The 20,845-nt window shown below is 48.5% G+C and overlaps 1 protein-coding gene across 1 annotated transcript; it reads right to left on the bottom strand.

The window, feature by feature from the left end:
• Positions 1-2,616: 2,616 nt before the first annotated feature.
• Positions 2,617-17,226, bottom strand: LOC101063401 (sodium- and chloride-dependent taurine transporter-like). The gene is made up of 15 exons (XM_011619844.2): positions 16,988-17,226; positions 13,392-13,621; positions 13,184-13,318; positions 11,689-11,777; positions 11,357-11,508; positions 11,053-11,185; positions 10,357-10,491; positions 9,824-9,927; positions 9,605-9,729; positions 7,656-7,768; positions 7,422-7,559; positions 6,628-6,730; positions 6,376-6,476; positions 6,017-6,187; positions 2,617-5,935 (listed from the first exon to the last, which is right to left on the bottom strand). Exons 2-15 carry the CDS (start codon positions 13,618-13,620, stop codon positions 5,798-5,800), a joined length of 1,866 nt encoding a protein of 621 aa, XP_011618146.2. The 5' UTR covers position 13,621; positions 16,988-17,226; the 3' UTR covers positions 2,617-5,797.
• Between the last annotated feature and the right edge of the window lie 3,619 nt (positions 17,227-20,845).

A 20,845-nucleotide genomic window follows, 5' to 3' on the forward strand; every position in this document is an offset into this window, starting at 1 on the left:
ACTGTATGTATAGGTATGTGTGTTCCTCTATTATCCCTATGCAGTTCTGGGTCAAAGGTCAATTTAAAGCACAATCCGGAAGTGGACGCCAGATGATTAGGAAAGGTCTTTGAGTTCAGCTCCCAATCAGGAAGAGGCGAGTTTGTGGCGCCGGACGTTTGTTGGGGCTTCTTCAAATGTGTCCCTGAACGTCACAACGCGCCCAAAATCCCAAACAAGGAGCGGAGACAGAAGCAGGGGAGCGGCGAGGCGGCGGCGCCACTTCTTACGTAACGTGACATTTGCAAGGTCCCGCTGTGATGATGTAACGGCGCTCAGCTGCAGGGGAGCATGTGCACGTGCCGCCCGTCGGCTCCGCACCAACAACCGCTCAGAGAGCCGTCGTGACTCCATTTAACGATTCGCTTTGTTTTATTTGTGAAATTTTGAGTTTGTCACTTTGGCAAAAACAAGAAACAACTGAGCCGAAAACGCCACCAGTAACGACATAAACACCAGTGTGGAGGCAGAACCAGACCACACAGAACCAGAACCAGAACCAGAACCAGAACCAGAGTCCCTCCGAATCCGCCATCGACCCTTCGGGAACCTTTGATCCTGTTGGGAGGAGGCGTCGGCTCCTCCGGATTGGGTTGTTGATACCGTATGCATCCATGTTGTGTACTTTGTTTTTCCAAATGGTGTAAAGTTCTATGTAATATAGTATTTTTCTATGACAACAGTACTCTTCTGAAACCTGAGAGCAAGTATAAAAGATCAAAAGAAAATCTATAATTTTGTTTGTTGTCCTTTTTTATTTTCTAGAACATGAAAAACAAGAACAAAGAGGAATAAAAATCTAATTTTACGTTGACTGTCTGGGTTTGAGAAATGTGGCTACGCGTTTTCTGTGAGTGTGTGTGTGTGTGTGTGTGTGTGTGTGTGTGTGTGTGTGTGTGTGTGTGTGTGGCAATATATTGAGTAAAATGAAGACATTCTACAAGCAAAGTGAGGACATTTTAGAGCTAGCTTTAGATCGGGGTCAGGGTCGGGGGTCACTTGTGTTGGTTAGGGTTAGGGTCGAGGGTCACTTGTGTTGGTTAGGGTTAGGGTCGGGGTCAGGGTCGGGGTTGGGGGTCACTTGTGTTGGTTAGGGTTGGGGTCAGGGTCAGGGTTGGGTAATGCATTATGTAGATGGAAGTCCTCACAAAGATAGAAGATAGATGGGTGTGTGTCTGCTACATACTGTGGTTTATGCTGTGTGAAGACAAAACTGTACATTCTGTTTTTACTGACTTAATAATTCCCCCGAGTCAGCTCTTACATAACCGCCCAAACACACACACACACACGCACACACACAGATTTATGAGCACATGGGAAAGCAGAGCCAGTGGTTCCCATACAGCTCCGTCATTTCACCCTGGAAAATCTGGTTTTTGGAACCAACTGCTGGAGCAGCTGGAGCCCGTTTCTAAAGAGGAATCCTCCTAAACGCATCTTTTGATATCTGGAAGGTCCGAGCCAAGAGAGCGAAGAGCCAGAACTGATCCACAACAGGAAGTTGGAGAGTATTTTCTCCTCGGAGCTCCTCGGAGAACCTGACCCACTGCTTCGGGTCGCTGCTCCGGCCCAGATATCCTGGAAACGGGAGCTTTTCCCAGCAGCTTTGCTGGGCTGCTCATGTCCCGCTCAGACGCTACCAGAGGCCTCACGAGCACGTGCACGTGCGCTCGTGCTGCAGGTTACCCACAATTCCTTTGGCATCAAGGCTGTTGTGAGATTTGAACGGATGACAAACCGAATGAATTTCACAACTTCATGATGATGACCTCACAACTCCTCCAGTTCTCTTTCAATGTTCTCACTGAGGCCGTTGCTCGGCAACACATTTGTCACATTTGTGTTTGTTCAAAACAAAACTTTTCCCTCCGAGTCAGTCAGTTTATTATTATTATCAGTTTATCTTGTGAAGGAGATTTAGAGATGAGAAACTTAACTGGAACTAAACTGGAAAACAAGCTGGGACTGAATTTTATTCCATTTCATTCATTCATTCCTTCCTTCATTCACAAGAAGTGAGATCAACACTAATAACTAGATAACAACCCAGAATAACTAGGTTATAACCCAGAATAACTAAATAACAACCCAGAATAACTAGGTTATAACCCAGAATAACTAAATAACAACCCAGAATAACTAGGTTATAACCCAGAATAACTAGATAATTACCCAGAAAAACTAGATAACAACCCAGAATAACTAGGTTATAACCCAGAATAACTGAGTCACAACCCAAAATAACTAGATAACCCAGAATAACTAGATAACAACCCAGAATAACTAGGTTATAACCCAGAATAACTGCGTCACAACCCAAAATAACTAGATAACAACCCAGAATAACTAGATAACAACCCAGAATAACTAGATAACAACCCAGAATAACTAGATTAAAGACATTTATTTACAAGTAATCTGCCTTATTATTTTCAGTGTTTGATTCAACTCCAGAACTTTGTTTTAAAGTTCCAGAAGCTCTGAAACTACTCGAGACTAATTTGTAGCATCTAATTAAAGCGTGCCGTTATTTTGGACCAGAACTATTCAGTCACCACACAAACACACACTTTATATTGTTTTGTGCCTTTTTTTATTACCAAATAAAAAAAAAGTCTTACGTTTTTGTAAAACTTGTTTAAACACGTTTCCTACTTTACAGGTTGGCCATACAAGTAAAAAATAAAAGCTTTCAAATTACTTTGTTAAAAACGTTTTTACCCCACGGCAAGAATTGAGAAAAAAAAAAAAAAAAAAAAAAAACCTCAAACATTCTGAGACGGGCTGGTTTACAGACGAAAGCAGGGAGCACAGAGGCAGCGTCGCGTCTGAGGGGGGAGCTCCAGCTCCCAGAGGGCTTCAAGGTCAGTTCAGGAAGGAAAACACAAGTTTGGGAAAAAATGAGGGAAATGCAGAAGCTGCAGGAGATTCCAAAGAAAAGCTCCCGTTGAAGAAACGAAGGAAAGGAGCCTCACAGGCCTGAACGCTGATGTTCTGAAGGTCCAGGCGGCTCGACAGATCACCAGAATAAGAGGATTCTCTGGGTGATTTGAGCATTTGGGGTTTTTAATGCAACTGAAGCCCAAATATTCCGATTTCCTTCTGATTGAATCTACAGCTGATTGACTTGAAGCTCATTTTTAGTTACTGGGAGGGGGAAAATGCCCAGAACCTAGATTACCCTACAGATTATTGCACAAAAGAATCTGGCATTAGTGCGGGCTGAGTTTCTGCTGTGACCTCACGCGGCCTTTGAGGCTTCGTTGACCTTTGACCTCTGGTCATTTCAGCTTGGAGTGAACTTTTGTGCAGTTTGAAGACCACCCTCAAAGCATTTCTGCATAAACGGCTCAAGCAGGAAAATCCCGATAAAAGCATGCATGTATGTACACGATAAACCCGGAGGATGGAAGAAGTGTTTTATAACAAAGGAAATGACTACATGACTCAAAAACGTAAAATATAAAAAGGCAGATGTGTGACAGATGATCAAAAACAGGAGACAAGTCTGGATACAATCAAAGAACCTTGAAAGTGAAGGTCATAATCTCAACAGCAGAACCTTTACATCCTGCAGCATCGGGAGGAAAAACCTGCAGATTGGTTTTCAAATGCAACATTTAAAGAGAAAACACTGGATATTGGTTTAGATCCCAGGGAGGTGAAGTGAGCCTGACTGGGGGAGCACGTTGAGAGGGCAGGAGGACACAGAGGCCACATAAACAAATGAAAAGTGACTGGATTGGTTCTGGTCCAAGTCTCCACACGAAGATCTGGCAACAGAAGGTGTGGACAAGAGTTTGCTTCGCTTCACGTCTCCAACTTCAGCTGCAAAGGTCTCGAACACCAACTTGTCTGTGCATTTAAAAGGCTTCAGTGCATTTTTAACTAGCAGTGCAAACGTCCTCCAGAACGGAGACCCGGTTCTGTGCAAAAGCTTCTGGCGCTGCCATGAGTGGGCCGCGTCACGTCCGGGTTCTGACAGCTGCTGCATGAACTGGGGGGGATCTGCTCTCGTTGGGGGGGGGGGGGGGGTTGGCTGGTTTGGCTGCTGCTGGAGGAGCAACTGGCCTTTCTGGAGTTTCTACTTTAAGGAGGAGGTGAAAGGGCCTCGGTCCCCCTCGCTCCGACTGCCAGGAGCGACCTTTAGATTCCTCCCCCTCCATCTCTGCCTCAGACGGGCCTCCCTGCTGGTTCACCCTCCGACTGAAGGGTTGAACAGTTCGGGCCCAGCTGGCGTCGGTGGTCCCGGGATGGTCCGATCAGGTGGTGCCTGCCTGCGTCACATGACTGACGTGTTCTGAACTCATCTCGGCAGAGTTGCAACAGAGCCACGGGACACTGGCGTCTCTCAGCGCCGCTCCTCTCAAATGTCAACACTCTGGTTTCACTTTTGTTCTGTTTGAAATGCGGCTTCATGTCGAATTTCCTGTTGCTGCAGCACAGAAGCACGAGGGGTGTTTTTTTTTCAGAGGAGGCATCGGTGGAAAAAACCCACAAGCGGATGAACCAACAGTCACGCGTGCTGAGGACACGTGGTTTCCTGCGCCTCCATTATCTGCGCTCGCAGATGGAGCCACCGCAGAAGCTGTGTCCATCTGACCCAAACCCTCAAACACAGATACAGAAATGGCTGGTTCATGGTACCACCGAAGCCGAGCTCAGTTCTTCAGAACTGCTCATAGGCTCCGCCCACTGATGCACAGGATGCACACGCACGCGCTGTGCACGCCGTTTCTCAGAGTTGTTTGAGCCTTTATGAGCCGTACACCCTGTTCTGCTGGGTTCTAACGGCTTGGGTCAGCTGTTTCTCAGAACCACTCAAAATTCCTGACCGGATGATGTGCCGAGAACTTCCAAAAGCAGAACAAGCTTCTCTGCTCTCGCAAAATATGTAAAAGCCTTGAAGAATAACCAAACATGTGGGAGGGGAAAACCAAGCTGCAGGGTTTGTTTGGACTGAGACTGAACCGCCGGCCGTCTGATGCTGGAGAGGATTCACAGTCGGGAAGGAGACTGGGATGGCTGCCACCAGCAATCTGCAGTGTTTCTTATTCAGATTAAAATTACAGCAATAATCATCAACAGTAAATACTTATAGCATTATCACCTTAAAGTTGAAAAATGAACATTAACAGATGGCCAAAGCACAGTAACGTCCTCGTAAAATAAACTCAACCCAACAGAGGCCAAGGTTGCCTATTGCAGTCACTACAGTACTGTCAACTGTTCTAGGACAGGAGGATAAATAGAGATAGATACAGGCTGATGAGCTACTACTGTACAACACACCACAAACTACACACGCAAGGGTCCAACCTCCTTCCTTCAAATCCTTCAGATGCTCTACAGGAGCCTCGGCGCCGTTGGTCAACGGCGGCCGAAGACACAACCGGCTGCTTTGACAGACTAAGGAGAGCGTTGGGATTTTTGCCTTATTTTGGTAAGAATGAGGTTGTGGTGCGTTTGGATCACATGATCACGGAATAAGAATTTTGACCCGTTTAATTGCATTAAGCAAAATTTGTGATTCAAAGGGGGGAAGTTGTGAAAAAAAAAATAAAATCATGATTGTTACCCTCGAGAAAATCACCAAGTGTCTCTAAAAGATTTGAACCAGGATTCGTTGTCCTTAAACCCTTTTCAGTCCAACAGACAGACAGACAAACAGAAAGCTAATTAGCCTTAGAAGCATTTTAGAGGAGGAGCAGGAGGAAAGGAGAGCCGTCTCATGGAGAGCCTCCACCTTGTTCCTTTACATCATGGTTTCTACAATGATGTGGGTTGGCGCCTTCAGCCCGCCACTGTTCCCATTGGGGTCCAGTGGGAAGGTGAGCTCTTTGGGACGTGAACTGGCGCCACCACGGACTGGAGCGGCCACCGCCTTGATCCTCTGTGGAGAGCAGGCAGGAAAATGCTTCAGGAGCGGCATCAAGATGTGTTGACAGACCGCTGGGACCGTCAGTCCACCCACCTCGATAAGTGGCCCGTCGGACTGGATGATCTTGATGACGACCACCATGGGGATGCAGATCATGGAGGCCAAGGCCAGAGTCCAGCCGAGGGCAATGGCCGAGTCGGGATACTCGTAGACCTTGTTGTAGGTCAGAGGCTTGTATTTGACCAAAGAGAAGACGAAGCAGCCCTGGACAGGAAGAGGAGTGTCAACGGGAACACGCTGCACACGACAAGTGCTTTTAAACATTCATCATCTGAAGGATTTACGAGTCTCTAACTACGCCTCCTCACTCAATGGGCCACATTCCTGAGAGTCGTCCTGGGACAACTCGTGAAAATTCTTCACACGGGCCACGAAAACAACAAGGTTCTCACCACACACAGCAGAGGAGTGATAACAGTCCAGCTCCATTTCATCCAAGGATTTGGTCTGTAGCCCAACATGTCTTCTAAAGCATCGTAGAAATTATCAACGCCTGGAAACACATTCAAATACATCAGTGTCAGTGAAGGCAACATTAAAGCCGTTACAAAATGGAGCAGCCAACAGTCCAAATGCCCAGGAACGACCCTGGAACAGCTTTTTCTTGTATTTCTAGGATAGATGAAGACATTAACAGCACTCACCATAAACCCAGGCAACAGCTATACATTCAAAGAATGCCACCCACAGAAGGCACACACCGCTGGCTGCATAGTAATCAAACAGCTGGAAAATGTACATGCCACCCTGCAGAGAGCAAACACAGCCATCAGCCTCTGGTCACAGACGTTTACATCCAGCATGAAGACACACACGTACTCTACACCTTAGTGAGGCTTATCGGGCATTTCTGGAGCCCCAGACATGAGGATGGCTAAATATTAACGAGTCTACGGGCGGGATGTTTCGCTTTCTTTCTCCGTTTCTACGGATGAGCCAACGTTTGAGCTAAAACTGGGATGTAGACATGGAGGAAACAATAAAGGGGCGCCGAGTGAGTGAAGGAGTCAAGAGGCTTTTTAGGTTCCTGCCTAAAAACAGATGAGTGAAGGGCCAGAGGAGAACAAGAGAACATGGAAACATAAATAAGACATAATGAGCAACAGGGAGGGGAAACCACAGCAGAGACAGAAATAGGAGCGGAAGAGAGCGGGGTCCAAAAAGTCTAGTGAATCTCATAATCCTGGGGGGCCTCTGGGCCTGACAGCACAAAGAACATTGCCCTGAGTCGCCTCCTCTGGGACTGAAGCTAATAACGTCTGAATGCTGTTCCTGATTTACAGCCTGAACGAGGCCACCGGCCACCACGTACAGTCGGGAACATGCTGCGTGTGTCAGGCCTCTCATCCAGCAGCAGAGTAGTGAAGCCATCTGCGTCGGCCTGCGCCCGTCCTGCCTGCGTTCTGCCTTTTCTCGTCACCTTTTATAGTTCCATTACCTTGGTAACCATGGCGAGTCCAATCAGGTAGCTGATGCAGCAGATGATAGCGATGAAAACCTCTCTGCGGTAACCCTTCCTTAGGAAGGATGGATACAGATCCACCAATGATGTGATTTGTCCTTCCACCTCCACAAACTGAAGGGAAGCAGACGTGGAATATTGATGCTAATGTGGCAACGATCGGCCCCGATGTGGCAACGAACGCCGACGCCGAGCGACTGAAAACGTTACCTGACTGTCGAGGCCGAGCAGCAGCAGCATGACGAAGAAGAGAACTGCCCAGACCGTTGGGAAGGGCATCATGCTTACAGCCTTGGGGTAAGCGATGAAGGCCAGGCCTGGACCTGCAGAGGAGGGGGGTGGGGTAAGGGGGTAAGCAGACAGGGAGGGGGGGCAACGTTAGTATCAGGATAATCTTATCGGATCTGCATCCCAGTAGAGCACAGAGACAAAGCTACACAGCAAAGTTGTGTTCAGTCAAGCGTCCTTCCTTACCTGCCACTTCCTGTACAAACAAGCAACAAACTAACAGGAACACGTTTGCCACAATTAGGTTCCATCCGAAACAGCGTGAAACAGGGAAACGGACAACAAATCACAGGAGCGCAGGGAGGGAGGACACTAGCAGAGTGTGCTGTAAGAGCACCGGCAGATGCAGATCAGCTGATCCTGGATCCAGATCCAGATCTTTCAAACAGAAAAGCTTTAATATGGAGCCAATCGAGCGCTGGAGCCAGAGGGAGATGCTGCATTTCCGGCTTGTTTTCACAACACAAGCCCGTTTCTCAGCCGTTCTAGGGCGACACTGACTTCAGCTGTAAAACAGGAAGTCCAGAAAAACAGATCGACCAAAGCAGCCGAAGACGTGACGCAGAGCTGCAGTTTGGTTTTTCGCTTGAACAACAACAACGCATCCAACCAAACACTAAGTTGACTCAAGGAAAAAAACCTTCCTGTAGAACTTCCTCAAAACAGCCATGAACATTAACATGCCATTTTGTGGTTTTGTTACTGCCTGGGGGGAGGGGGGGGGGGGGGGGCAGAGACATCCTGGAGTGTAACACAAGGAGGAATAAAGCCAAACTGAAGTTAATCTCAACCCCTCCACACTGATAAAGAACAGTTTGTTCATTGTCTCCAGCTTTATCATCGTCTCTGCTGTCAGGACGTTAAAGAGCAGCACAACACACGTGATTCTCCTTCCTACCAGATTCTATTCTGAGATTTGCAGCTGGAAACGTAGCTTTCATTGTAACAGAGCAGCATGTCGCCCCAGTTCAACGCACCACCTTCTGATTGTAGTCCTGCAGCTCTAGAATATTCCAGATTTGACACAACATGGAGCTGCTCAGGGCTTTATCTCTGAATTATCTGGGGACAGCGACACACAAAGCCTGGTGATACAGCTGCCGGGATCATTGTGAAGCAACTTTCAAGCCTCTTTACAGAACAGACTGACCCAGAAGCGTTCAGTTCGTTAGCCTTGTGATAAAATAAAGATTTAAACAATGAGATTTCAATTTTCAGAAGGTGGAAAAGACATGTAGCGTCTGTTGGAGAGCACAGCATGTCCCCCCCCCCCGTGACCTGGACTAGCTAAACAAAGGCAAACACTTGTCTACAGCCTCGGGCTTAACTGGATCCTGTGTGGACGGAACTGTGACCCGTCTGTCCTGGACAGAATATTGGAGGTGACCGATCAGTCAAGGAAACTGGATGTTTAGCTTCTCATTCAAAAGGACATGAGCAGACGTCAACATCTGTCATCTCTGGTAGCCAGGTCCAACTGTCCAATTACAGATGTTCCAGAGCCACCTGGCACAGAGGGCAAGCTACTGAACAGGACACACAAAGCTTGAGGACACAGCGATGACCAGCACATCTGTCTCACATAGGTAGAAAAGCAGCAGAAAGACCAACATAAACCAGCAGGTCCACCTCAGACCATCCAGAACCGTTCTGACCCAAACTCGGCGTCTGAGCGACGTCTCGTGGAACTGCCAGAATTTGATGCCGACGTTTGTAACTGGGGGAGTCTCTTATTGTGATTGTTTGACTGGTTCCCGTGATAAACGCATTGGCAAAGACCTTTTTTGGGGTTTCGTTGCTGTTTGTCGGTTGTTTCGCTTGAGCGGGCAGCAGCGCCCACCACCGCTGCTGCCTTTGCAGGACCCTCGTACCTGACTCTGCCACATCAGCAATGTCCACCCCTTGCTCTTGTGCCATGAAGCCCAGGACGGAAAATATTGCGAAGCCAGACACAAAACTGGTACCACTGTTGAGGATTCCCAGCAGCATACAGTCCCTATGTCACACATATGTCATGAGGAGGATTTGTTAATGAAGACACTTCCCTCTGGACCCTACCGCGCACCCCATCACCGAAGCTGCTGCCTCACCTGTAGCAGTTGTATTTGTACTTGTTGTAGCTCCCCAAGGACGTCATGGCGCCCAGACAGATGGCGTAGGAGAAGAAGATCTGGGTGCCTGCGTCAATCCACACCTAGCGAGGGACAGGACAGAGTGGAGACAACAAGGCTGAGGCCCGCCCATGCACTTTCAGTCCCAGGTACGGAGACAGCCGACCGCGGATGTGAAAGTGTCGACACAGGAAACCGTCCTGCTTCTTTAAACGACCTCGGTCTGACTTAATTCTGCTGCTCTTGGTCCGTGTGTGAGGTCGGATGCAGGTCGGGGGAAGGCCGACGGCTCGACCAGACCCCGTTTAATTCCTGCTTTGTTTTCAGAGTGTGTGTGTGTGTGTGTGTGTTTTCTTGGTGGTTTGTGGACCGACACGTTTAGTTTCTCTGACTGCTTCGCTATCGGTGCACCTTTGTTATGTTTTGGGCGCCGCTGCCGCGTCACCGTTGGACGCGACCGACAGCTTGTCCCCCGTTAACGCCTGAGCCAGCTGCAGCAGTGGGGCACTTACCTCTGGGTCCTTCAGGCGTTCAAGGTCGGGGTACAGGTAGAACTTGATTCCCTGACTGGCTCCCGGCAGCGTCACGCCGCGGATCAGCAGCACGATGAGCATGACGAAGGGAAACGTGGCCGTGATGTAGACCACCTGAGGGATCACAATAACAACCTCAGTGAGGGCAGTCAGCCAGACGCCGCCGCCCCGTGATGGGAACCCAGAACAGGCCGCCTTAAACCGGGCCAGTTGTCACCACACGTGGGCCTCGTATGAGCCGCTAACGTACCAGATGTCTGACTTGGAGCGGACAGACCATAAGCCAGGCCAGACAAATCAATAAGGAGTGCTGAGAGTATAAACACTACAGTCTGACATCGATTCAGCTGCTTCTGGCCATAGCACCGTGTTTTATGTTCTACATCCTGCAATCAGCTGCCAAAAGAAATAAAACGTAGCTCTAATTTCAGTTTTTAAAAAGGTCTGGAAAGTTTGGAATAAAGACACGAGATTAAGGAATCGTTTTAAATGCGAGGCGTGCTAACAGCTTATCCTTTATTAGCATCAAGTTACCCAATTGTCCATAGCAAATGTTGGATGTGTGCACGCTGCGTCAACATTGATGCGGCTCGTTAGCAGCGATTCATAACAGCACAAAGGGAAAATCACCGATTTTAGGATAAAGTGGAAGTTTTGATCCAAACTGAATCGCACCTTTCCAGTAGATTTGACTCCCTTCCAGATACAGAAGAAGCAGATGACCCAGACGAACAGCAAACACAGGGCGAGGTCCCACTTCACAGGACCCAAGTCGTCGATCCCGGAGCTGATGGCGAGCACATTATTTCTGCAACAAAGAGAACAACCGTCAGCTCAGCTTTGGTCTTTTGGAGCCACCGAGGACGGAAAATCAACAGTTCGGTTCCTCGAGTCAGAAACGGTGTCGGCTCTTCTCTTGAAGAGTTCACCGTTTACGGGACGGCCCACCGATCACGCCAGAGCGCGGCGCCTAACTTACTCCCAGAACTCGGTGACGGGGGAGACCAGGGTCACGTTGGAGGCGTTGGCCGCCAGCATGAGGGACCTGTTCATGCGGCTGGTGTCCTCGATGCAGCGGTTGGTGTTCCAGGGGTGGTGGCACTTGGCCCAGGGAAGCTCAGGCTGGAAACACTGGAGGGAAGGAAGCAAAGGAGGCAGTTAAAGCCAAGCTGATGAGGACAACGGGAACATTTCAGCAGCACATGTGGACACGGAGACAGGCTATGGAGGCTTCCTGCTCGGTGGACGTGTGGTGCATATAATCAACACTAATTTAGTAGATTTAATCAGAGACTGACATTCTGAACCCACCTGGAACAGGTAGTACACACCCCAGGCAAGGATGACGATGTAGTAGATGTTGAGCAGGGACACAATCACGATGGAGGCGTAACCGATGCCTGGAGAGAGGGGGGGGGCAGAAGGGTGAATAAAAGCAGGCCTCTTCCAGCTGCTTGGGGATCAAACTCTGAATCTGCCTTCACACATTCAAAGGGTCGCTTGAACTTGGCGACCTCAACAGGGCGGGAATTCCAGGAATTCCATATGATTCAACCGTTCAGGTGACTAAGGGAAGTTGCTAAATGACCGAATATAAATGTGAGAGGATTAAAATACACAGGAGTTTCACTGTGAGCCCTGAGCGTGTCACTTCCTCTTTTTAATGCTTGTTTTCAGTTCCACCCCCCCCCCCCAACCCCGTGACTTGTGACCTTCACACCCAACCTGCTGCTTCAGCAACAGAACTAATGTCCACTGAAGCTCCCCCACACACACACACACACACACTCCTGCGTTATGAGGCCAGGAACCAGCGCGCAGTATGAAAACACCCTCAAACCTTGACACAGTGGTGTGTGTGTGTGTGTGTGTGTGTGTGTGTGTGTGTGTGTGTGTGCGTGCGTGCGGGCCGTTCAGCCAAATGAATGTCCTTCAACATCACTGGTCACGCACATGCACGCACAAGTACACGCCCCCCGGGGCCAGTGAGACAAACAGTGGAACCTTAAGGATAAAACCAACCTGTCCTGAGACCAACGTGTGTGTTTATTATTATTTATTCATCATTATGTGTTATTAAGCATCTGAGTTCTCAGCCGTTTAGTCGCCATCCACCACCCGTGCTCGGGGAGGTTTGTTCTCGTCCTGCCGACTGACGTCCAGGAGCAGCCGTCTGTCGGCTTCCTCGCTTTTCTTTTCTTCCCTTCCGTTCTTTCACCCCATTCCTCCTCCTCCTCTTTATCAGTACATCTATGAGCAGCTCTCCATCTCCTCTGATGTGTTGCTGTGCTGTTGCCATAGCAACATGTGATGTGGGACACCATTTAGTCTCTTGCTTGTTTGTGTGTGTGTGTGAGAGAGTGAGATCGAGAGAGAGAGAGAGTGGGTAATGGATGTATCAGGTGGAATTGAAACTAACCACAAAGTAAATAATTAAATGAATAAATGTGAGGTTAAACTAAAGGTTTGTGTGCAGGTTTAGGAACTCGAATATATGAACCTCATTTTGCTGGTGGAGGGCAGGAGGAGAGGGGGAGGTGTGAAGATGAAGGAAGGGAGACGGGAGGAGCGCGTTAAGAGGGGAGGAACGACGGTGCTTTTCTGGAGGCGGCGGGGGCCAAGTAAGGTTAGAGTGGGAATTAGGTCTGGAGTGTGTGGGAGGGTATCTGGGGGGGGGGGGTTACACAGGAAATCCAGAGTAGCTCAGTAACAGACGTCAGTTCTTTAACCAAGAAGGTCCATCAATTATTAAATGTTTCCTCAGACCTTTGTTAAACTCAACACCAGCTCGTTTGTCTTTTCCTACCAGTGAAGATGGGGCAGAGCTTCTCCCAGCAGGTGATGCCACCCTCGGAGGTGAACTGGCCCAGTGCCACTTCCAGGAAGAACACAGGCAGTCCTCCACCAAACAAGAAGATGAAGTACGGGATGAGAAATGCTCCTGCGTAGAGGGGGGAGGAGTGTTGGAGAACAGATCTTCCATTCACTGCATGTGCTGGGCCACTCACGCTCACCTCCACCATTCTTATAGCAGAGGTACGGGAAACGCCACACGTTCCCTAAACCAACAAAGCCGCCGGCCACGGACAGAACAAAGTCCAACTTGCTGGCCCACTTCTCCCGTTGGGGGTGTTTTCCCTCGGCCTCATCCTCGGGGCGGGTTCCTGGGCTCTTACCCGGAGACGGCTTCAGAGTGTCTTTATGGAAGTCTTTCAGGCACTGAAGTTTCTCTTTTTGAGGCATTCTGAAAAAAAATAATAATAATAATTTACTTCATCGCCATCATTCCCAGCCTGATGAAGATGATGATGATGATGAATGTCTGAGCCGTCATTCTGGTGAAACAGAACCTCAAATATTCAGTAACTAATCAAGTGTGCGCTCGAGCTCACAGATCCAGGTCCAAATTTCCCTCTGCAGTCACCTAAAAGGGAACTCCTTTCTTCCCCTTCAGCTCTGCTACCAGAGCGGGTGCACGCGAGGAGCGTCACATGACGGCGCGGCGAGCTTTGGCAGCAGGAAGTGGAAGGTGCGTCAAGGTCTGCAGACCTGAAAGGTTCTGCAGCGAGAAGGGTGGTCGTTGGCGACCTCCTGGAGCCCCAGTGGGAACCTCCCCACCGGCTCGGGGAGGCGGACGTGTGTGGATTGTTTGTGCACGACAAAGTCACGAGTGACTTCAGCGCTCGCTCAGCATTCCACACTTCCACTCACTTATGTAACGCGCGCTCCTATTTTAAGATCCTGTAGATTTCCACTGCACCGACCCTGGAAAATCTCCTTTTTCCCCTCACTTCCAGCCACCACCCGTCCCTTTATCACGTCAGATTCAAGCCCTTCTTTCCTCCTTCACCTTATCAGACTCAAATCTGATTTCCCTGAATGTTTTAGCTGCCTTGCGTCAACAGCGACTCCTTTAGTGGCCTCTGCCAATTTCTAAAGTCCTGTTTCTTGAATATTTCGCAATCGATTTTCCATGACGACATGAATTCTACTGGATTCGGCTGAGCCGCATCCTCCCCTCTCGTGATCTGGTGACCATTCCATTCGCGTTGTTGAAGGTTTCACTATTAGCATTAGCCTCATCTTCTCGCACATGGATCCGTTTCCGTTTAAATTATGTTTGCTACTTTCACAGCTGCCAACTGCCGTTCTGACGGCGCTCTAATCTCAAACCAACTTCAGCCAGACAGACGCTGTGAGCTTATGATTAGCAAACGTTATCTTTGCCCGGGGGATTGTTGTTTTAGAGGTATCGAAAGTAATTGCTTTAAAAAAAAAAAAAAATTAAACAAACATGAACCGAATTATCCGTCACGCCCAAGTGATTAAAGCGTTGCCACCCGTGAGAACCAAAGAGTCGCAGCGCGTCCCCAGAGCAGCCGGAGGAGGCAGGAGGCCATCGCCAAGTCGTTCTGTGTTCAGGGTTTTCATGTGGGAATGGGAAATAAGCAGGTGGCTGGAAATCAAACCGGTCTTAAATCTGACCTAGCAACGAAGAACAGACGCATCTTCAGCTGCCCAGGAAGAACAAGCAGGTCCTTGAAGATCCAAGTTGTCTTCCTTTGTTCAACAAAACCAACTTCATCAGTTCTAATGCATAGATGCGTGCACGCACATGTTCAGACAGTAGCACTACAAGGCTACTCTACGCTGTTCCCATTATCAAAGCTCCCTGATCATGGGAAGAGGCCAAAGTCCTTCTGGAACCTGGACCATCAAACTTTAATCACCTCTTCTTTGACCCACTATCATCATTTCCAGAAGGTTTCATTGAACTCTGTTCAGAACTTTGAGTTATTTTGCCACCAGACAACAGACGGCGGGCGTGACGAGTTGATCACCACCAATGGGAGATGGGTCCTGAGCCACAGTCGATGGTCCCGTTCTTAGCAGCAGCATCAGTGGCACCATGGGCCTCCGGGGTCTGGACTTCCCCTTTACCACCAAAGAGGTTCCAGGACTGGTTCTGAGCTAGTGCCAGTCTAAACATCCATTGTTCACCACATAACAGCCAAACTGGTTCCAAATCCATTCCAAACAGGATCCAGGCAAGTATCAACTTGGAGCTGGGCTGAAGAAGCACCAGAGCCAAGAACCGATGACCAAAAACACAAACCGCCAAAGCTCCAAACCGCCATTTTTAACCGCACAACCAGCAGGTGGCAGCACACGTTTGGTGGAAGGTAGTCAATCATGGCTCTCCCTCCAGACATGAGGGAAACCGGACCGTCAGGTACCACCCCAGCCAGACTTATCTGTGGACACACAAACCTGCCTCAGCAGCACTGCTGTAGGGAGGGGCGTTACCATGGAGATCCCTAGGTCCCACACCACCGATGACCTTGACAGGTCACGGAACATTGTCAGAGCCGTGAGAACTTTAGGAACTCCTCGGCCAAGGCGTCAACGCTGTTGCTACTGTTGAGCTCAGGACTGGTTAATGTGGCCGCCTCCAGACCCGTTAGAACCTATTGGAGAGGCTTCTTTGATCTCAGCTCTATGGTTGAGCTGCTTCAGTCACACTTCTGCTTGGTATTTTACTTCAGAGAATAAATGGAGGCAAAGTGGTTGAAAACTGGTAGTTTGAGACGAACGGCAGCGTCTCCTGCCAACAGGGGGCGCTGCAGCCACCCCCTTCTCGCACCCTATCATCAGTTTTCTGTAATTTACCTGGTACAGGTGTGTTGGGCGATGCAGGAGCACCGACTCAAGATTGTGACAAAAAACAGTGTGTTGAGAACGTTTAGGTCCAGTTGATTCTGCTGGACCTTGAAGAGCAGTCACGTTAGCGTGGTTCCCCTGAGAACGTAGCCTTGGGAGTGTCGCTCTCGGACCCGCAGAGTTTTCCGACATTTGCTAATCGACCCCCAGGATCGATTAAATCAGACAGGTCGTTACGTGTTAAAACATTTTCAAAATGTTTAAATTCGAGCGGCGAGACAGAAGTGTGACGGCAGGAAGAGAAACGCGTGTTTTACAGGCAGATATTAAGACAGACAAGAGAGGCCATTTTGTTGAGCAGCATCAAGGCACCAGAACCAGGTGAGACGTGTGGAAGAAGCACAAATGTCTCAATTACTCCTGTGGTGTCGCTTCATGTGATGCCTCTGACAAAGGAATCACTAAAAAACGGAAAGAGGCTCGTTTTTTATTAATCAGGAGTTACCTGAGCAGAAAAGGAGACAGTTATCATTTAGGTAAAGAGTGTGTGTGTGTGTGTGTGTGTGTGTGTGTGTGTGTGTGTGTTTAATTTATTTGCATTTCTGTATGCATGTTACGCATTAACACATAAGCGCGCACGTCCGCGCGCACACGCACGCACATTTATTTTGTGCGTGCGTCAAATTAAGGAACTAAATTCGGAAAAAGCACTTTACGGAAGCCTTTCTTATCGAGTGCCTGAAGTCTTTTAGCTCGTGTTGTCTTTCTAGAGTCTAAATCCTAAATGATGCAGCAGAACAGCAACACTGGCAATAAAATAAAAACACCATCATTATCATCATCATCATCACCACCATCATTTCATTGTCAGGGCGAGGAAAGTGCGTCCACGTCCTGACTGGTTTAGATGGAAACACTAATTCTGTAGGTGTGCTCAGGATGTTCTTACCTGTTCGGCTGATGAGACTCTTTTTTCTTCTATTTGTCCTTTATTGTCCTCAGAGCGCGTCGTGTCCCTTGTCCGTGTCGTCTCGTGCGTCCACCTGCCAGGGAGACTATGGGCTGAACGTCTGGCGTTGGAGCCGTTTTAAACGCGTCTCCTTCTGACCTTTGTCTGTTTTTTCTCTTTTTTTAAGCGGGTGATTCGGCATCCGCGGTTAGTGGAAAATCACCGGCCGGCCTCCTCAGAGCAACAGGAGTTGCGTCTGCTGCCTTCACGGTCCGCTCGCAGGCTCGGAATCTGCGAGGCGCGCCTGGATGAGGCGCTAGCGCTTTGGGTTTCATCCCTTCATCCATCTATCTATTTTCGCTTATTTCTAACGGGGGTCGGGGGGGTGCTGGAGCCTGTCCCAGTCGTCATCGACACACTTCTCAGTAACACACTCTGGGATAATTACGAGTCTCCACTCAACCGACTGTGCGTGGTTTTGGACTGTTGATGGACACCAGAGTACCGTGTGTAGTCTACTAAGAAAGGCCCAAAGGTGAAGCTAATGCTGAACCTTCTCGCTATTAAGTGACTATATCGCAGAAACGTCGCGTAGTTCTCGAAGGAGCGTAGGAGGAAATTACGAGCAGACCGTGAACGCAGCACTCCATCCACGCTGTACTGCTTATTTAAATATGCAATATATATATGAACCCGTTCAACGGGTTTCAAAAGCACCAACAGAACAAACGCAGGACATAAATACATGGAGACACATCGAAGATGTTGTCAAATTACATTTTTCAAAAGATAGTTTTTATGACACTTCTGCTCGCTCATGAATCTGAAGTTGTAAAGAAAAAACATCTACAGATGTACAGATTCTTTCTTTTTTTATAATGATTTTACAGTGTTCTTGCCAGGAAGTTTTTTTTAGCGAAAGGCAACTGTGAGGAAGATGACATGGAACAGAAATAGAACAAGAGGAGCAGGAACGTCAGTCTGTAGGCACAAAAATGCTGCCAAAAGTTTGGATCCCTTTGCAGATGAAAGGTGATGGAATAATAATAATAATAACAAGTGCACCGGAACAGCTCTTTTCATCACGTATCTCAAATGGAAGAAGAAGAAGCAGATGAAAACCATTGGCCATGGCAGTAGTATTTAAAATAAGGGGCTGGTGTGATGACGGTGTCAGGACTGTCCCCTCGTCCCTCACAGTGAGGGTAGAAGCTTCTGCATGTGGAAGATCACCTTTACCTTCCCCCCTTGGACCTACTAAACCTAAACCTGGTGCATTTCTTCTCTGAATTGGATCACAGAGTTCATCCTCTCCAAAGGGAGAGAAAGCTGATTTGAATATTAGGGTAAGGTGTGTCTGGAGCTGATGGAAGCAGACGAAAACCAGTTCTGCACATTTATGGAGAAACCTGCCGGCAAATGACGAAACTGGTGGCTTCCGTTCTGCAGAAGGGGGCTCAGCAGAACATAAAGAAGAGAAGAAGAAGAGAAGAAGAAGAGAAGAAGAAAGGGATTTCATGATTTCACTCCTGATGGTGTCTGGCAGCAGCGAGCTGAAGCCTCAACACTTCCTTTACAGTAGAAAGCGAACGTTGTCAGACTTCCTCTTCTGCCAACTGCTGCCCTACGTTCACAACATAAATCATTAACAAAGAACCATTGTTTTTGTATTTAACTTGACTGATTTCCTCTTAAAACAGCAGCGTTCCTCCTGCGTGAGCGTGACGCCACCGCGGCGTGGAGGTCCAGCTCCCGTTCCAGGCTGTGCAGCATGTTTAGGAGGTTAAAGGATGCCCACAACTGACCTCAGTGACAGGAATGAAAGAAAAGCTATTCCTAAAGCTGACCAGTTTAATCATGGGCGAACAGATTCAAATAAAGCCCCTCCCTTTAACGGCCTGTTGGCCCGTATCAGAAAGGCTCCATTTGAAAACCTGCCCGTTTATGTGAGCAGAGGTGGCATCTGAAATGCTGCCCCTCCTCTCACGGACAAAAAGAAGTGTGGTTTTAACTGAATGAAATTCAAACGTCTAATCTGCTTAAGGTCATGTGATCGGAGTCTGATTGTAGAACAGCCTTTGGAATTTTCTCCTAACCTGCTGTAATCTGCTCACCCCACCACCTTCAGGGCTGCCCCCAACACAAATAAAAGAATGTGTGTGCTGTGTTGTATTAATACCTGTCAGGTGGACTTTGGATGGCAGCGTGCACGCCAGTCGGGCCCTAGAGGCTGCTGGGGCCTCCAGCAGAGCATCGAGGCCAGGCAGGGAGGCAACGACAGCTGTGGCCTGCCCACAAGATGCGCGTCATTGTGAAAATAACTTGCAAATCAAGCTCACCGAGACACGCGTTTCAATCTTGTTTTGTTTATGTCCTGATTTCTATTTGTTAATAAAATGTCTCATAGAAATCTCAGTCCACCCGCAGTGTTGGACGTCGTCACTACATTAAAATGGGACATTCTTGCTAACGAACGTACCCGGAAGCTACACTTGCTGTAAATAATAAACGGAAAAAACTAGTTTTAAACAAACAAAAATGGGGCAAATGGTTGACACCACATAGTTCACCCACTTGTTGGTTTGGGGTTGGGGGGGGGGGTTCGTACACGAGGGAGGCACGTTAGCATTTAATCCCACATAAGCAAGCAGCAGGCCGTCCAGAGATTAGCGGCCGTCATCTGACCCCTCTGAGCAGCCGGGGAGGAGCAGTAAACTGCAACAAAGCATCCTGAGGAACAGAGAACAGAGACCCAACAGTCACGCTGGTCCTGACGCAGCAGCTGTCGTGTGAAGCGCACAACTATAAACTGGGCAACATTTGTTAGCTGTTATCTTTGGAAGACATAAAAGCTTTCAATCCAAGGTAGAGAGCAGAGGAGGCGTCCCGTAGTGTTGAGAAAAGGTTCAACCAAAGACTCAACGGGTCTACAGGAGGAACACGCCGCTAATGTGACTCACGCGTTGTATCGTCACATCAGATCTAAAGATTGATGGGCGGTGGCTGATTCATTCTGTGGAATGAAATTTCTGTTCCAACAGGTTTCAGCTACAGTGTCAACGAGCATGTGACAGCTGAGCGTGCGTGTTTTTAAAATGATCAAGGAGGGTCAGTTTGAATGTTGTGTGATGCTTCTTCTGCATGGAGCAGTACACCACAGCTACACATCCCATAGTTTGACTGTTCCCTTTTGCCACTGAAGTCCAGCACGTGTGAAGAACCAGGACCGTATCCAGATGTGCATCTGGCAACGGCGCCACGGGCGCTTTATGGCTGAGCAAACAGAGAAAAAGCAGGATGTGTTTGTCAGGAGCAGGAGGACCTTTGGTGTTTGCTCAACACCTTCCTCTTTAATGCAGACACCACGTCTGGAAGCCACACTCTTCTCAGAAATATGAAACACAAAAGAACGAAAGATTTTTGAAGGAGTTCCTGAAGGCTTTTGTGTTGTTGCCAAGCAGCTTTTGACAGTGTCATCATGGTAATTATCACTGCTGCACAAAGACGCTCCGTCCCCGAGGCAGGCAACATGTTGCAATGCATTCTGGGACAGAGCTGTGTTCTTCTGAAGCCTTTGTCACGCAGCAGTGAACTGTTGGAGAGGCCATGATGGTGATTCTCCTGGGAGGAACCTCTGAGGAACCTCTGAGGAACCTCTGAGGAACCTCTGGAGCTGCACAGGCTGATTACCTGTCAGACCTACTTCTCTCAGCCTGGTTTATTTTACTTTTAGACCTCACAACTCTACAAGTGTGGAGGTTTTTAACCATTCAGGTGGAACACCAGAGAGTCAGGTGACGCCTTCAAATGAGTGAGAAGGTGCATTTTGGCCTCCCACTGGCTGGTGAAATGTGGCCC

Source organism: Takifugu rubripes, chromosome 19, assembly GCF_901000725.2.
Source record: "Takifugu rubripes chromosome 19, fTakRub1.2, whole genome shotgun sequence".
In the NCBI taxonomy this organism is placed as follows: domain Eukaryota; kingdom Metazoa; phylum Chordata; class Actinopteri; order Tetraodontiformes; family Tetraodontidae; genus Takifugu; species Takifugu rubripes.